Genomic DNA, 18,534 nt, shown 5'->3' with positions numbered 1-18,534 from the left:
ATATGGTGCTGCTAGTGATAGACAACATAGTCAGAATGTTACTTGGTGATATGGTGCTGCTAGTGATAGATAACATAGTCAGAATGTTACTTGGTGATATGGCGCTGCTAGTGATAGACAATATAGTCAGGATGTTACCTGGTGATGGTGGTGCTAGTGATAGTCAACATAGTCAGAATGTTACCTGGTGATATGGTGCTGCTTTACACAACGTTTACATACATTATATTCAACTAGGTAGAGTTGTTTACATACATTATATACAACTAGGTAGAGTGGTTTCAATACATTATATACAACTAGGTAGAGTGGTTTCAATACATTATATACAACTAGGTAGAGTGGTTTCAATACATTATATACAACTAGGTAGTATGGTTTACATACATTATATACAACTGGTTAGAGTGTTTTCAATAAATTATATACAACTAGGTAGAGTGGTTTCAATACATTATATACAACTATGTAGAGTGGTTTCAATACATTATACACAACTAGGTAGATTGGTTTCAATACATTATATACAACTATGTAGAGTGGTTTCAATACATTATACACAACTAGGTAGATTGGTTTCAATACATTATATACAACTAGGTAGAGTGGTTTCATTACATTATATACAACTAGGTAGAGTGGTTTCAATACATTATATACAACTATGTAGAGTGGTTTCAATACATTATACACAACTAGGTAGATTGGTTTCAATACATTATATACAACTATGTGGAGTGGTTTACATACATTATATACAGCTAGGTAGAGTGGTTTCAATACATTATATACAACTAGGTAGAGTGGTTTCCATACATTATATACAACTAGGTAGAGTGAGCATAGAGCTATAAGAGAATGAGCAGTGGATATACAAATATACAGTGTATATATAGTAGGTATACGGTTGATATACAGTGGATATACGGTGGATATACAGTGGGTATACGGTGGATATACTGTGGTTATACGGTTGATATACAGTGGGTATACGGTTGATATACAGTGGGTATACGGTTGATATACAGTGGATATACAGTGGGTATACTGTTGATATACTGTGGGTATATGGTGGATATACAGTGGGTATACGGTTGATATACAGTGGATATACATTGGATATACGGTGGATATACAGTGGGTATATGGTTGATATACAGTGGATATACGGTGGGTATACGGTGGATATACAGTGGATATACTGTGGGTATACGGTGGATATACAGTGGGTATACGGTTGATATACAGTGGATATACGGTGGGTATACAGTGGATATGCTGTGGATATACTGTGGATATACGGTTGATATACAGTGGGTATACAGAGGGTATACAGTGGGTATATGGTTGATATAAAGTGGGTATACGGTTGATATACAGTGGATATACGGTGGATATACAGTGGGTATATGGTGGATATACAGTGGGTATACGGTTGATATACAGTGGGTATTCGGTTGATATACAGTGGATATACAGTGGGTATATGGTTGATATACAGTGTGTATTCGGTTGAAATACGGTGGATATACAGTGGATATACTGTGGGTATACGGTGGATATACAGTGGATATACTGTGTGAATACAGTGGGTACACTGTTGATATACTGTGGGTATATGGTGGATATACAGTGGATATACATTGGATATATGGTGGATATACAGTGGGTATATGGTTGATATACAGTGGATATACGGTGGATATACAGTGGATATACTGTGGATATACGGTTGATATACAGTGGGTTTACGGTTGATATACAGTGGGTATACAGTGGGTATACGGTTGATATACAGTGGGTATACGGTTGATATACAGTGGGTATACGTTGGATATACAGTGGGTATACGGTGGATATTCAGTGGATATACAGTGGGTATACAGTGGATATACCGTGGGTATATGGTTGATATACAGTGGGTATACGGTTGATATACAGTGGGTATACGGTTGATATACAGTGGGTATACGTTGGATATACAGTGGGTATACGGTGGATATTCAGTGGATATACAGTGGGTATACGGTGGATATACCGTGGGTATATGGTTGATATACAGTGGGTATACGGTTGATATACAGTGGATATATGGTGGATATACAGTGGGTATATGGTGGATATACAGTGGGTATACGGTTGATATACAGTGGGTATTCGGTTGATATACAGTGGATATACAGTGGGTATACGGTTGATATACAGTGGGTATTCGGTTGATATACGGTGGATATACAGTGGATATACTGTGGGTATACGGTGGATATACTGTGGATATACTGTGGGTATACGGTGGATATACAGTGGGTATACGGTTGATATACAGTGGGTATTCGGTTGATATACAGTGGATATACGGTGGATATACTGTTGATATACAATGGGTTTATGGTTGATATACAGTGGGTATACAGTGGGTATACGGTTGATATACAGTGGGTATACGGTTGATATACAGTGGGTATACGGTTGATATACAGTGGGTATACGGTTGATATACAGTGGGTATATGGTGGATATACAGTGGGTATACGGTTGATATACAGTGGGTATTCGGTTGATATACAGTGGATATACTGTGGATATATGGTTTATATACAGTGGATATACAGTGGATATACGGTGGATATACAGTGGGTATACGGTTGATATACAGTGGGTATACGGTTTATATACAGTGGGTATACGGTTGATATACAGTGGGTATACGGTGGATATACAGTGGGTATACGGTTGATATACGGTGGATATACAGTGGATATACTGTGGATATACAGTGGATATACTGTGGATATACAGTGGATATACTGTGGGTATACGGTGGATATACAGTGGGTATACGGTTGATATACAGTGGGTATTCGGTTTATATACAGTGGATATACGGTGGATATACAGTGGGTTTACGGTTGATATACAGTGGGTATACGGTTGATATACAGTGGGTATACGGTGTATATAGAGTGGGTATACGGTGGATATACAGTGGGTATAAGGTGGATATACAGTGGGTATAAGGTGGATATACAGTGGGTATACGGTTGATATACAGTGGATATACGGTGGATATACAGTGGGTATACTGTTGATATACTGTTGGTATACAGTGGATATACAGTGGGTATACGGTTGATATACTGTGGATATACAGTGGATATACTGTGGGTATACGGTGGATATACAGTGGGTATACGGTTGATATACAGTGGGTATTCGGTTTATATACAGTGGATATACGGTGGATATACAGTGGGTTTACGGTTGATATACAGTGGGTATACGGTTGATATACAGTGGGTATACGGTGTATATAGAGTGGGTATACGGTGGATATACAGTGGGTATAAGGTGGATATACAGTGGGTATAAGGTGGATATACAGTGGGTATACGGTTGATATACAGTGGATATACGGTGGATATACAGTGGGTATACTGTTGATATACTGTTGGTATACAGTGGATATACAGTGGGTATACGGTTGATATACAGTGGATATACTGTGGATATACGGTTGATATACAGTGGGTTTACGTTTGATATACAGTGGGTATACAGTGGGTATACGGTTGGTATACAGTGGGTATACGGTTGATATACAGTGGATATACGGTTGATATACAGTGGGTATATGGTGGATATACAGTGGGTATACGGTTGATATACAGTGGGTATTCGGTTGATATACAGTGGATATACAGTGGGTATACGGTTGATATACAGTGGGTATTCGGTTGATATATGGTGGATATACAGTGGGTATACTGTGGGTATACGGTGGATATACAGTGGATATACTGTGGGTATACGGTGGATATATAGTGGGTATACGGTTGATATACAGTGGGTATTTGGTTGATATACAGTGGATATACGGTTGATATACAGTGGGTTTATGGTTGATATACAGTGGGTATACAGTGGGTATATGGTTGATATACAGTGGGTATACGGTTGATATACAGTGGGTATACGGTGTATATAGAGTGGGTATACGGTGGATATACAGTGGGTATAAGGTGGATATACAGTGGGTATAAGGTGGATATACAGTGGGTATACGGTTGATATACAGTGGATATACGGTGGATATACAGTGGGTATACTGTTGATATACTGTTGGTATACAGTGGATATACAGTGGGTATACGGTTGATATACAGTGGATATACTGTGGATATACGGTTGATATACAGTGGGTTTACGTTTGATATACAGTGGGTATACGGTTGGTATACAGTGGGTATACGGTTGATATACAGTGGATATACGGTTGATATACAGTGGGTATATGGTGGATATACAGTGGGTATACGGTTGATATACAGTGGGTATTCGGTTGATATACAGTGGATATACAGTGGGTATACGGTTGATATACAGTGGGTATTCGGTTGATATATGGTGGATATACAGTGGGTATACTGTGGGTATACGGTGGATATACAGTGGATATACTGTGGGTATACGGTGGATATACAGTGGGTATACGGTTGATATACAGTGGGTATTCGGTTGATATACAGTGGATATACGGTTGATATACAGTGGGTTTATGGTTGATATACAGTGGGTATACAGTGGGTATATGGTTGATATACAGTGGGTATACGGTTGATATACAGTGGGTATACTGTTGATATACAGTGGATATACGGTTGATATACAGTGGGTATATGGTGGATATACAGTGGGTATACGGTGGATATTCAATGGATATACAGTGGGTATACGGTGGATATACAGTGGGTATATGGTTGATATATAGTGGGTATACGGTTGATATACAGTGGATATACGGTGGATATACAGTGGGTATATTGTTGGTATACTGTGGATATACAGTGGGTATACGGTTTATATACAGTGGATATACAGTGGATATACGGTGGATATACAGTGGGTATACGGTTGATATACAGTGGGTATACGGTTGATATACAGTGGGTATTCGGTTGATATACAGTGGATATACGGTTGATATACAGTGGGTTTACAGTTGATATACAGTGGGTATACAGTGGGTATACGGTTGATATACAGTGGGTATACGGTTGATATACAGTGGGTATACGGTGTATATACAGTGGGTATACGGTGGATATACAGTGGGTATAAGGTGGATATACAGTGGGTATATGGTTGATATACAGTGGATATACTGTGGATATACAGTGGGTATATGGTTTATATACAGTGGGTAAACGGTTGATATACTGTGGGTGTTCGGTTGATATACAGTGGATATACGGTGGATATACGGTTGATATACAGTGGGTTTACAGTTGATATACAGTGGGTATACAGTGGGTATACGGTTGATATACAGTGGGTATACGGTGTATATACAGTGGGTATACGGTGGATATACAGTGGGTATAAGGTGGATATACAGTGGGTATATGGTTGATATACAGTGGATATACGGTGGATATACAGTGGGTATACTGTTGATATACTGTGGGTATACAGTGGATATACAGTGGGTATACGGTTGATATACAGTGGATATACGGTGGATATTTAGTGGGTATACGGTTGATATACAGTGGGTATACGGTTGATATACAGTGGACGTACAAATGTACAGTATCAATATGAATATACACTCAGTTTATTAGGTACACCCCTCTTGTACTGGGTTGGACCCTTTGCCTCCAGAACGGCCAATTCTTCAGGGCATGGAAACGTTGCTCAATTGGTATCTAGGGACCTAACATGTGCCTGGAAAACATTCCCCACACCAATACACCACCTCCACCAGCCGTTACCGTTGACACCAGGCAGGATGGGGCCATGGACAGATCCTGACTCTGCCATCAGCATGACGCAACAGGAACCAGGATTTGTGGGACCAGGTGATGTTTTTCCTCTCCTCTATTTTCCAGTGTTGGTGATCATGTGCTCACTGGAGCCACTTCTTCTTGTTTTTAGCTGATAGGAGTGGAACCCGGTGTGGTCGTCTGCTGCAATAGCCCATCCGTGGCAAGGATCGACAAGTTGTGCGTTCCGAGATGCCGTTCTGCACACCACTGTTGTACTGTGCTGTTATTTGACTGTTTGTGGCCCGCCTGTTAGCTTGCACGATTCTTGCCATTATCCTTCGACCTCTCCACTGACTGGATGTTTTTTGTTTGTCTCGTTTTGCCCATTCTAACTTTCAATCGAAAAGTAACTGAATGCCTCGATGCCTGTCTGCCTGCTTTATATAGCAAGCCACGGCCACGTGACTCACTTTCTGTAGGAGCGAACCATTTACGTGAACGGGGTGGTGTACTTAATAAACTGTAGCATAGAGTGCATATTCCTTTAATCTCTATGGACCAGATGGCCAGTTGGTGAGGGCCACAGCCCTGGGGGATAAACTTTTCAGGTGGCGGGAGGTTTTGGTCATGGTTAACCTGAACCACCTGCAAGAGGATAATTTTTGGAAGCGGGGATGACCGGGGTTGTGAGGGGTCAGCAATGGTCTTTCCTGCACGCCTCCTTGCCCTGGAGTAGTGCAGGACCTCGATGGAGGGCAGGTGGCAGCCGATGACCCTCACTGCAGACCAGACAATGCGTTGCAGTTAGCCCTTGCAGCGGGCAGAGGCAGACCCAAACCAGACGGTGATGGAGGAGGTGAGGATGGACTCAACTATTGATGCGTAAAACCAGATCAGGGTTGACTGGGAGATTTCTGCAAGTAGTACATCCGCTGGTGGGCCTTCTTGGTGACCGCTGTGATGTTTGTGGGAGATGATGGTCCCCAGGAATTTGAATGATTCAGCTAACAGTTTTGAGCCATCAATCTCGAGGGGGAGAGATGGTGAGGGGCGTTTTCTGAAGTCAACTACCATCTCCACGTTTTTGTCTGTGTTCTAGGTTATTGTGACTGCACCAGGCCACTACCCACTGGGCAAAAACTGGTTGAATCAATGTTGTTTCCATGTCATAAAAAAAATACTAATCAATGTGATGACGATGAATCAATGTGGAAAACTGATTGGATTATTTAAAAAAGTCATTGTCACGATCGTTTACGGATGAGACGGACCAAGGCGCAGCGTGATAAGCGTACATATTTATTAGTACTGAACACACGACAAAAACAACAAACAAACGATACGTGAAGTCCAAGGTAGACTAATAACATACCTATACGGAACAAGATCCCACACCGACTGGTGCCAAACGGCTGCCTAACTATGGTCCCCAATCAGAGACAACGAACTACATCTGCCTCTGATTGGGAACCACCCTGGCCAACATAGATCTACACGATCTAGAAACTCAAACATAGAAAACATAACATAGAAACTACACACCCTGGCTCAACATTTAAGAGTCCCCAGAGCCAGGGCGTGACAGTCATCAATGTAAGAAAATGTTGCCTTTTTTCACCCAACTTTTAACCTAATCCAATGACATGGTGACATTATTTGTTGATTTCGCATTGAATTCACATTAGTTGACAACTCAACCAAATGTAACTGACGTCTGTGCCCAGTGGATAGCCGGTCGACCTCTCCACGGTACATGAACTGATCGCCATCGGTGATGAGACTGACCAGAGTGGTGTCATCTGCGAATTTGAGTAGTTTGACAGATTCGTTGTTGGAGGTGCGGATTAACATGCATTGGAAACTACAGTATGTCAATGGCGATGAGTGGGCTTTTCCAAACAAGGTTATAGTTGTCGGCTTGCATAAGCGGGAATTAATTGTTTCATCTGATATGTTCGAGACAAGACAATGACTGTTTCTATCCACTATAGTGTAGCACATGACAATAATGAACCCTTCCCTCAAGCCCAAAAAGCTTGATTCTTGTTTCGATGACATTATGGTTACTGTCATGTTGAATAGAAGTTGATTGCAGCCCTAGGGTTGACAGCACAATCCAAATAACAAAGACTGCAAAGAAATGCTACACGTTGTGCTTTTTTAGAGTACAAAAGAACTCCATACTCTTAAAATACTGTAATTCCCTTTTAGAAATCATAGTCCTTTACACAGTAAGACTCAATTTACAAGTAATTTGTGATTGATGCTGTGAAATGAAAATAACAATCTGAGGCAGGTTTTGATATGGGCGAGTGATGCTTTGACTGCAGCTCTATCATCTGTCTATCTCTCTCCCTGTCACCAGGCCCTACCCAGAGAATGCCAGCCACAGCCACTTGCATGGACTTCTTCCAGCTCTTTGTGCCTGACAACGCCATCCAGAACATGGTGACGCAGACCAACATGTACGCCAAGAAGTACCAGGAGCGCTTCGGCAGCGACGAGGGCTGGCGAAATGTGACTGCAGCCGAGATGAAGGCCTTCCTGGGCTTCGTGACTTCCACCAGCGTTCACCGCTGTGAGTCAGTGCTCAGCATCTGGAGCAGCGGCTTCTTTAGCAACCGCAGCATCGCACTCAAGATGAGCCAGGTGCGCTTCGAGAAGATCCTCAAGTACTTCCACATCGTGGCCTTCCGCTCCAGCCACGGCAGCCATGGCCTCTACAAGATCCAGCCCTTCCTGGACTCACTGCAGCAGTCGTTCGGCTGCAGCACCTTCCGCCCCTCGCAGACTCAGGTATGGCAGTGGGCTGCTGTGTTTACTGTTCAGCTTTGGACACGTTTAGTACAGATGACAGTTAAATAGAGTTCAATTCAGGGCTGGGGTCAATTCAAACTGTTATTTAAGTACACTTAAATAATAATGAAACCATTTGAAAGAGCTGCATCCATTTTTAATGACTTCTCAATATAAACCATTTATTTCAATGTTTTTAATTTTAAATTAAATGTTCTTCCTGAATTGACTGCCTTCAATTCAAATTTGTTGACATCTGTGCCAAGTGGGCAGCTTGGTGTGTTCAGCTCTGGGTACTTTTAGAACAGACTCAAAATACAACACAGTGGTCAGATAGGTAGGTACAGTTGAAGTCGGAAGTTTACATACACCTTAGCCAAAAACATTTAAACTCAGTTTTTCACAATTCCTGACATTTAATCCTAGTAAACATTTCCTGTTTTAGGTCAGTTTGGATCAACACTTTATTTTAAGAATGTGAAATGTCAGAATAATAGTAAAGATAATGATTAATTTCAGCTTTTATTTCTTTCATCACATTCCCAGTGGGTCAGAAGTTTACATACACTCAGTTAGTATTTGGTAGCATTGCCTTTAAATTGTTTAACTTGGGTCAAACATTTCAGGTAGCCTTCCACAAGCTTCCCACAATAAGTTGGGTGAATTTTGGCCCATTCCACCTGACAGAGCTGGTAAAACTGAGTCAGGTTTGTAGGCGTCCTTGCTCGCACACGCTTTTTCAGTTCTGCCCACACATTTTCAATAGGATTGAGGTCAGGGCTTTGTGATGGCCACTCCAATACCTTGACTTTGTTGTCCTTAAGCCATTTTGCCACAACTTTGGAAGTATGCTTGGGGTCATTGTCCATTTGGAAGACCCATTTGCGACCAAGCTTTAACTTCCTGACTGATGTCTTGAGATGTTGCTTCAATATATCTACATCATTTTCCTTCCTCATGATGCCATCTATTTTGTGAAGTGCACCAGTCCCTCCTGCAGAAAAGCACCCCCACAGCATGATGCTGCCACCCTGGTGCTTCACGGTTGGGATGGTGTTCTTCAGCTTGCAAGCGTCTCCCTTTTTCCTCCAAACATAACGATGGTCATTATGGCCAAACAGTTCTATTATTGTTTCTCCAAAAAGTACGATCTTTGTCCCCATGTGCAGTTGCAAACCGTAGTCTGGCTTTTTTATGGCGGTTTTGGAGCAGTGGCTTCTTCCTTGCTGAGCGGCCTTTCAGGTTATGTCGCTATAGGACTCTTTTTACTGTGGATATAGATACGTTTGTACCTGTTTCCTCCAGCATCTTCACAAGGTCCTTTGCTGTTGTTCTGGGATTGATTTGCACGTTTTGCACCAAAGTACGTTCATCTCTAGGAGACAGAACGCGTCTCCTTCCTGAGCGGTATGACGGCTGCGTGGTCCAATGGTGTTTATACTTGCATACTATTGTTTGTACAGATGAATGTGGTACCTTCAGGCGTTTGGAAATTGCTCCCAATGATGAACCAGACTTGTGGAGGTCTACAATTTGTTTTCTGAGGTCTTGGCTGATTTCTTTTGATTTTCCCATGATGTCAAGCAAAGAGGCACTGTGAAGGTAGGCCTTGAAATACATCCACAGGTACACCTCCAATTGACTCAAATGATGTCAATTAGCCTTTCAGAAGCTTCTAAAGCCATGGCATCATTTTCTGGAATTTTCCAAACTGTTTAAAGGCACAGTCAACTTAGTGTATGTAAACTTCTGACCCACTGGAATTGAGATACAGTGAATTATAAGTGAAATAATCTGTCTGTAAACAATTGTTGAGAAAATTACTTGTGTCATGCACAAAGTAGATGTCCTAACCAACCTGCCAAAACTATAGTTTGTTAACAAGAAATTTGTGGAGTGGTTGAAAAACGAGTTTTAATGACTCCAACCTAAGTGTATGTAAACTTCCGACTTCAACTGTAGGTTGTCATTTAGACTGTCAGGGTGTGCTGATGTGGATGCGGTGGTAGAGTCAAGCGCAGGACAACGAGGATAAGTCAAGACGAATTTACTAACACTTGAAATAGACACAAAATAAACGGCCTCAAAAACACTGGAGGCGAACAAATTCGCGCAGTGCGTAAAACAACAAGAAGAGTCAAAATACGCGGAGTGCGTAAAACAACTACGTAGAGCCAAGGCACCGAACCTATCAAAACACGACAGGTAGAACAATAACACATAAGATACAAACATAACATAGGGGAACTTATAGGTGACACAATCAATACAGAATACGAAACAGGTGCACTAACTAGACATGACAAAACAAACATCGAAAACATCAAACGGTAGTAGCTAGTACTCCGGGGACGACGAACGCCGAAGCCTGCCCGAGCAAGGAGGAGGAGCAGCCTCGGCGGCATCCGTGACAGTACCCCCCCACTTGACGCGCAGCTCCAGCCGTGCGCCGACCCTGGCCTCGGGGACGGCCAGGAGGACGCGGAGCAGGGCGCGTGGGATGACTCCGGTGGAACTCCGTCAGGAGGGAGGGATCTAAAATGTCCCTCCTAGGCACCCAGCACCGTTCCTCCGGGCCGTACCCCTCCCACTCCACGAGATACTGCAGACCCCCCATCCGACGTCTCGAATCCACGATGGACTGGACTGAGTACGCCGGAGCCCCCTCGATGTCCAGTGGGGGCGGAGGAGTCTCCCGTATCTCATTGTCCTGGAGTGGACCAGCTACCACCGGCCTGAGGAGAGACACATGGAACGAGGGGTTAATGTGATAATCATTAGGCAGTTGTAACCTGTAACATACCTCGTTCAATCTCCTCAGGACTTTAAATGGCCCCACAAACCGCCGACCCAGCTTCCGGCAGGGCAGGCGAAGGGGCAGGTTTCGAGTCGAGAGCCAGACTCGATCTCCAGGTGCGTACACTGGACCCTCACTGCGGTGGAGATCGGCGCTCGCCTTCTGCCGACGGATAGCCCGCTGCAGATGTACATGCGCAGCGTTCCATGTCTCCTCCGAGCGCCGAAACCACTCATCCACCGCAGGAGCCTCGATCTGGCTCTGATGCCATGGTGCCAGAACCGGCTGATACCCCAACACACACTGGAAAGGGGTCAGATTAGTAGAGGAATGGCGAAGAGAATTCTGGGCAATCTCCGCCCAGGGGATATACCCCGACCACTCCTCCTGCCGGTCCTGGCAATACGATCTCAGAAACCTACCCACATCCTGGTTCACTCTCTCCACCTGCCCATTACTCTCAGGGTGGAAACCCGAGGTAGTACTAAATGCTGTCTTCCATTCATCTCCCTCCCTAATGCGCACCAAGTTGTAGGCGCTCCTGAGATCCAGTTTTGTGAAGAAACGCGCTCCGTGTAATGATTCCGTCATACTCGCAATCAGAGGGAGTGGATAACTATATTTCACTGTGATCTGATTGAGACTACGGTAATCAATACACGGGCGCAACCCTCCATCCTTCTTCTTCACAAAAAAGAAACTTGAGGATGCAGGGGAAGTGGAGGGCCGTATGTATCCCTGTCTCAGAGACTCGGCTATGTATGTCTCCATAGCCGCCTTCTCCTCTTGAGACAGAGGATACACATGACTCCGTGGAAGTGCAGCGCCTGCCTGGAGGTCTATCGCACAATCCCCCTGTCTATGAGGTGGCAATTGCGTTACCCTAGTCTTGCTGAACACGAGTGCCAAATCCTCATACTCAGGAGGAATGTGCAATGCGGGCAATTGGTTCGGACTTTCCACCGTGGTCGCCCCTACGGAAACCCCTAGACATCGCCCAACACACTGGTTAGACCACTCCTTGAGAGCCCTCTGTTGCCACGAAATGGTGGGGTCATGGGTGATTAACCAAGGAAGCCCAAACACCACGGGATACACAGGAGAGTCGATCAGATATAACTGAATGATCTCTTCATGACCCCCCTGCGCCGTCATCTTTAGTGGTGCTGTGACCTCCCTAATCAAACCAGATCCCAACGGACGGCTATCTAGGGCATGAATAGGGAAAGGCACATCTACGGGTAGGAGGGGAATCCCTAACTTCACACAAAAATTCAGATCAATAAAATTCCCAGCTGCGCCTGAATCGACTAGCGCCTTATGCTGGGAATGAGATGCAACCAGGGGAAATACTACAGGTATACATAAATGAACAACAGAGAGCTCTGGGTGAGTTGGGCGCCTACTCACCTGGAATGACTCCCCAGTGCGTGCCCTGTTTCCTCGATCCCCTGGAGGCCCTCCCCAGCACCGAACCGCAGTGTGTCCTCTACGGCCACAGTTGGTGCAGGGGACGACCTCCCTCCGGATCTCTCTCCTCTTCTCTCTAGCGCCAGCACCTCCGAGCTCCATAGGGCTCGGCTCGGAGGTGCTGGGGGATGGAATGGACGGCCCCAACTCCGGACGTCCGCGGGTGGCCAGCAGGGTATCCAGACGGATTGACATGTCCACCAACTGGTTGAAGGTTAGATTGGTGTCCCTGCAGGCCAACTCTCGTCGAACGTCCTCTCGCAGGCTGCACCGATAGTGGTCGATGAGGGCCCTCTCATTCCACCCCGCATCCGCCGCTAGAGTCCGGAAGTCCAGGGCGAACTCCTGTGCGCTCCTCTTCCCCTGTCGGAGGTGGAACAGACACTCTCCCGCCGCTTTACCCTCTGGGGGGTGATCGAACACAGCCCTGAAGCGGCGGGAGAACTCCGCGTAGCTGATGGTGGCGGCGTCTATTCCCCTCCATTCGGCATTGGCCCACTCCAATGCCTTGCCGGAGAGACAGGAGATGAGGGCGGAAACCCTCTCGTATCCCGAGGGCGCCGGGTGTATGATTGCCAGGTAGAGTTCCACCTGAAGGAGGAACCCCTGACACCCGGCTGCGGTGCCATCATATGCCCTCGGGAGCGAGAGCCGAATCCCACTGGACTCCGGAGCTGGTATGATGGGGCTGGCCGATGGTGGTGGTAAGGTAGGAGGAGGTGTGGGCAGGCCTTCTCTTTCCCATCGGCGCAGAGTGTCCATGACGCCTTGCATGGCGGAGCCGAGTCGATGGATCATGGCGTCCTGGCTCCTGACCCGATCCTCCAGTGACTCGGCTACCGCCGCTGCTCCTGCTGACTCCATAGGTGGTGTGTTATTCTGTCAGGGTGTGCTGATGTGGATGCGGTGGTAGAGTCAAGCGCAGGACAACGAGGATAAGTCAAGACGAATTTACTAACACTTGAAATAGACACAAAATAAACGGCCTCAAAAACACTGGAGGCGAACAAATACGCCAGTGCGTAAAACAACAAGAAGAGTCAAAACACGCGGAGTGCGTAAAACAACTACGTAGAGCCAAGGCACCGAACCTATCAAAACACGACAGGTGGAACAATAACACACAAGATACAAACATAACATAGGGGAACTTATAGGATGCGGAGTGGTCTGGGAGGATACAAAGTGGGCTGGGAGGATACAAAGTGGGCTGGGAGGATACAAAGTGGGCTGGGAGGATACGAAGTGGACTGAGAGGAGACGAAGTGGACTGGAAGGATGAGAAGTGGGCTGTAAGGATGCGAAGTGGTCTGGGAGGATACAAAGTGGTCTAGGAGGATACGAAGTGGTCTGGGAGGATACGAAGTGGGAGGATACGAAGTGGTCTGGGAGGATGCGAAGTGGGCTGGAAGGATGCGAAGTGGGCTGGGAGGATGCGAAGTGGTCTGGGAGTATACAAAGTGGGCTGGGAAGATACGAAGTGAGCTGGGACGATGCGAAGTGGGCTGGGAGGATACGGAGTGGGCTGGGAGGAAGAAGTGGGCTGGAAGCATGCGAAGTGGTCTGGGAGGATACGAAGTGGTCTGGGAGGATACGAAGTGGTCTGGGAGGATACGAAGTGGGCTGGGAGGAAGAAGTGGGCTGGAAGGATGCGAAGTGGTCTGGAAGGTTGCAAAGTGGTCTGGGAGGATGCAAAGTGGTCTGGGAGGATACGAAGTGGTCTGGGAGGATACGAGGTGGTCTGGGAGGATACAAAGTGGTCTGGGAGGATACAAAGTGGGCTGGGAAGATACGAAGTGAGCTGGGACGATGCGAAGTGGGCTGGGAGGAAACGAACTGCGCTGGGAGGATACGAAATGTGCTGGGAGGATACGAAGTGGTCTGGGAGGATACGAAGTGGTCTGGGAGGATGGGCTGGGAGGATGGGCTGGGATGATACGAAGTGGGCTGGGAGGATACGAAGTGGGCTGGGAGGAAACGAAGTGGGCTGGGAGGAAACGAAGTGGGCTGGGAGGAAACAAAGTGGGCTGGGAGGAAGAAGTGGGCTGGGAGGATACGAAGTGGGCTGGGAGGAAACTAAGTGGGCTGGGAGGAAACAAAGTGGGCTGGGAGGAAACGAAGTGGTTTGGGAGGATACGAAGTGGTCTGGGAGGATGCAAAGTGGTCTGGGAGGATACGAAGTGGTCTGGGAGGATACGAGGTGGTCTGGGAGGATACGAAGTGGTCTGGGAGGATACAAAGTGGGCTGGGAAGATACGAAGTGTGCTGGGATGATGCGAAGTGGGCTGGGAGGAAACGAAGTGGGCTGGGAGGAAACGAAGTGGGCTGGGAGGATACGAAATGTGCTGGGAGGATACGAAATGTGCTGGGAGGATACGAAGTGGTCTGGGAGGATACGAAGTGGTCTGGGAGGATGGGCTGGGAGGATGGGCTGGGATGATACGAAGTGGGCTGGGATGATACGAAGTGGGCTGGGAGGATACGAAGTGGGCTGGGAGGAAACGAAGTGGGCTGGGAGGATACGAAATGTGCTGGGAGGATACGAAGTGGGTTGGGAGGAAGAAGTGGTCTGGGAGGATGCAAAGTGGTCTGGGAGGATGCGAAGTGGTCTGGGAGGATATGAGGTGGGCTGGGAGGAAACTAAGTGGGCTGGGAGGAAGAAGTGGTCTGGGAGGATGCGAAGTGGTCTGGGAGGATGCAAAGTGGTCTGGGAGGATGCGAAGTGGTCTGGGAGGATATGAGGTGGGCTGGGAGGAAACTAAGTGGGCTGGAAGGATGCGAAGGGGTCTGGGAGGATGCAAAGTGGTCTGGGAGGATACGAAGTGGTCTGGGAGGATACGAGGTGGTCTGGGAGGATACGAAGTGGTCTGGGAGGATACAAAGTGGGCTGGGAAGATACGAAGTGTGCTGGGATGATGCGAAGTGGGCTGGGAGGAAACGAAGTGGGCTGGGAGGAAACGAAGTGGGCTGGGAGGATACGAAATGTGCTGGGAGGATATGAAATGTGCTGGGAGGATACGAAGTGGTCTGGGAGGATACGAAGTGGTCTGGGAGGATGGGCTGGGAGGATGGGCTGGGATGATACGAAGTGGGCTGGGAGGATACGAAGTGGGCTGGGAGGAAACGAAGTGGGCTGGGAGGATACGAAATGTGCTGGGAGGATACGAAGTGGGTTGGGAGGAAGAAGTGGGCTGGAAGGATGCGAAGTGGTCTGGGAGGATGCAAAGTGGTCTGGGAGGATGCGAAGTGGTCTGGGAGGATATGAGGTGGGCTGGGAGGAAACTAAGTGGGCTGGGAGGAAACGAAGTGGTCTGGGAGGATACGAAGTGGTCTGGGAGGATGCAAAGTGGGCTGGGAGGATACGAAGTGGGCTGGGAGGAAACGAAGTGGGCTGGGAGGAAACGAAGTGGTCTGGGAGGATACGAAGTGGTCTGGGAGGATGGGCTGGGAGGATGGGCTGGGATGATACGAAGTGGGCTGGGAGGATACGTAGTGGGCTGGGAGGAAACTAAGTGGGCTGGGAGGAAACGAAGTGGTCTGGGAGGATACGAAGTGGTCTGGGAGGATACGAGGTGGTCTGGGAGGATACGAAGTGGTCTGGGAGGATACGAAGTGGTCTGGGAGGATACAAAGTGGGCTGGGAAGATACGAAGTGAGCCGGGACGATGTGAAGTGGTCTGGGAGGATGTGAAGTGGTATGGGTGGATACTACGTGGTCTGGGAGTATACGAAATAGTTTTGGAGGATACAAAGTGGCCTGGGAGGATACGAGGTGGTCTGGGAGGATACGAAGTGGTCTGGGAGGATGGGCTGGGAGGATGGGCTGAGATGATACGAAGTGGGCTGGGAGGAAACGAAGTGGGCTGGGAGGAAACGAAGTGGGCTGGGAGGAAGAAGTGGGCTGGAAGGATGCAAAGTGGTCTGGGAGGATGCAAAGTGGTCTGGGAGGATGCAAAGTGGTCTGGGAGGATACGAGGTGGTCTGGGAGGATACGAGGTGGTCTTTGAGGATACGAAGTGGTCTGGGAGGATGGGCTGGGAGGATGGGCTGGGATGATACAAAGTGGGCTGGGAGGAAACGAAGTGGGCTGGGAGGAAACGAAGTGGGCTGGGAGGAAGAAGTGTGCTGGAAGGATGCGAAGTGGTCTGGGAGAATGCAAAGTGGTCTGGGAGGATGCAAAGTGGTCTGGGAGGATACGAGGTGGTCTGGGAGGATACGAGGTGGTCTGGGAGGATACAAAGTGGTCTGGGAGGATACAAAGTGGGCTGGGAAGATACGAAGTGAGCTGGGACGATGCGAAGTGGGCTGGGAGGAAACGAAGTGGGCTGGGAGGATACGAAATGTGCTGGGAGGATACGAAGTGGTCTGGGGAGGATACGAAGTGGTCTGGGAGGATGGGCTGGGAGGATGGGCTGGGATGATACGAAGTGGGCTGGGAGGATACGAAGTGGGCTGGGAGGAAACGAAGTGGGCTGGGAGGAAACGAAGTGGGCTGGGAGGAAACTAAGTGTGCTGGGAGGATACGAAGTGGGCTGGGAGGAAGAAGTGGTCTGGAAGGATGCGAAGTGGTCTGGGAGGATGCAAAGTCGTCTGGGAGGATACGAAGTGGTCTGGGAGGATACGAGGTGGTCTGGGAGGATACGAAGTGGTCTGGGAGGATACAAAGTGGGCTGGGAAGATACGAAGTGAGCTGGGAGGATGCAAAGTGGTATGGGTGGATACTAAGTGGTCTGGGAGGATACGAAGTGGTCTGGGAGTATACGAAATAGTCTGGAAGGATACAAAGTGGGCTGGGAGGATACGAAGTGGTCTGGGAGGATTCTGGGAGGATACGAAGTGAGCTGGGAGGATGCGAAGTGGTCTGGGAGGATGGGAAGTGGTCTGGGAGGATACGAAGTGGTCTAGGAGGATACGAAGTGGTCTGGGAGGATACGAAGTGGGAGGATGCGAAGTGGTCTGGGAGGATGCGAAGTGGTCTGGGAGGATGCGAAGTGGGCTGGGAGGATGCGAAGTGGTCTGGGAAGATACAAAGTGGTCTGGGAGGATACGAATTGGTCTGGGAGGAAACGAAGTGGGCTGGAAGGATGCGAAGTGGGCTGTAAGGATGCGAAGTGGGCTGGGAGGAAACGAAGTGGGCTGGGAGGATACGAAGTGGGCTGGGTGGAAGAAGTGGTCTGGGAGGATACAAGGTGGTCTGGGAGGATACGAAGTGGTCTGGGATGATACAAAGTGGTCTGAGATGATACGAAGTTGGCTGAGACGATGCGAAGTGGGCTGGGAGGATACAAAGTGGGCTGGGAGGATACGAAGTGGTCTGGGAGGATACGAAGTGGGCTGGGAGGATACGAAGTGGTCTGGGAGGATACAAAGTGGTCTGTGAGATTACGAAGTGGGTTGGGAGAATACAAAATGGTTTGGGAGGATACAAAGTGGGCTGGGAGGATACGAAGTGGGCTGGGAGGAAGAAGTGGGCTGGAAGGATGTGAATTGGTCTGGGAGGATACAAAGTGGGCTGGTGGGATACGAAGTGGGCTGGGAGGATACGAAGTGGGCTGGGAGGATACGAAGTGGTCTGGGAGGATACGAGGTGGTCTGGGAGGATACAAAGTGGTCTGGGAGGATACAAAGTGGGCTGGGAAGATACGAAGTGAGCTGGGACGATGCGAAGTGGGCTGGGAGGAAACGAAGTGGGCTGGGAGGATACGA

At 47.6% G+C, this 18,534-nt stretch overlaps 1 protein-coding gene across 1 annotated transcript in view; it reads left to right on the top strand.

The window, feature by feature from the left end:
* Positions 1–18,534, top strand: part of LOC121578013 (piggyBac transposable element-derived protein 5) — a 110,262-nt gene that overhangs the window by 39,348 nt on the left and 52,380 nt on the right. Inside the window, exon 2 of the mRNA XM_041892055.1 lies at positions 8,131–8,561. Within this exon, the coding sequence (XP_041747989.1) occupies positions 8,131–8,561 (431 nt within the window). The remainder of the gene's footprint in view (positions 1–8,130; positions 8,562–18,534) is intronic.

The sequence above is a fragment of the Coregonus clupeaformis genome, chromosome 1 (genome assembly GCF_020615455.1).
Source record: "Coregonus clupeaformis isolate EN_2021a chromosome 1, ASM2061545v1, whole genome shotgun sequence".
NCBI lineage: Eukaryota > Metazoa > Chordata > Actinopteri > Salmoniformes > Salmonidae > Coregonus > Coregonus clupeaformis.
The sequence above is the reverse complement of the archived record's forward strand: the minus strand, read 5'-3'. Positions and strand labels throughout refer to the sequence as shown.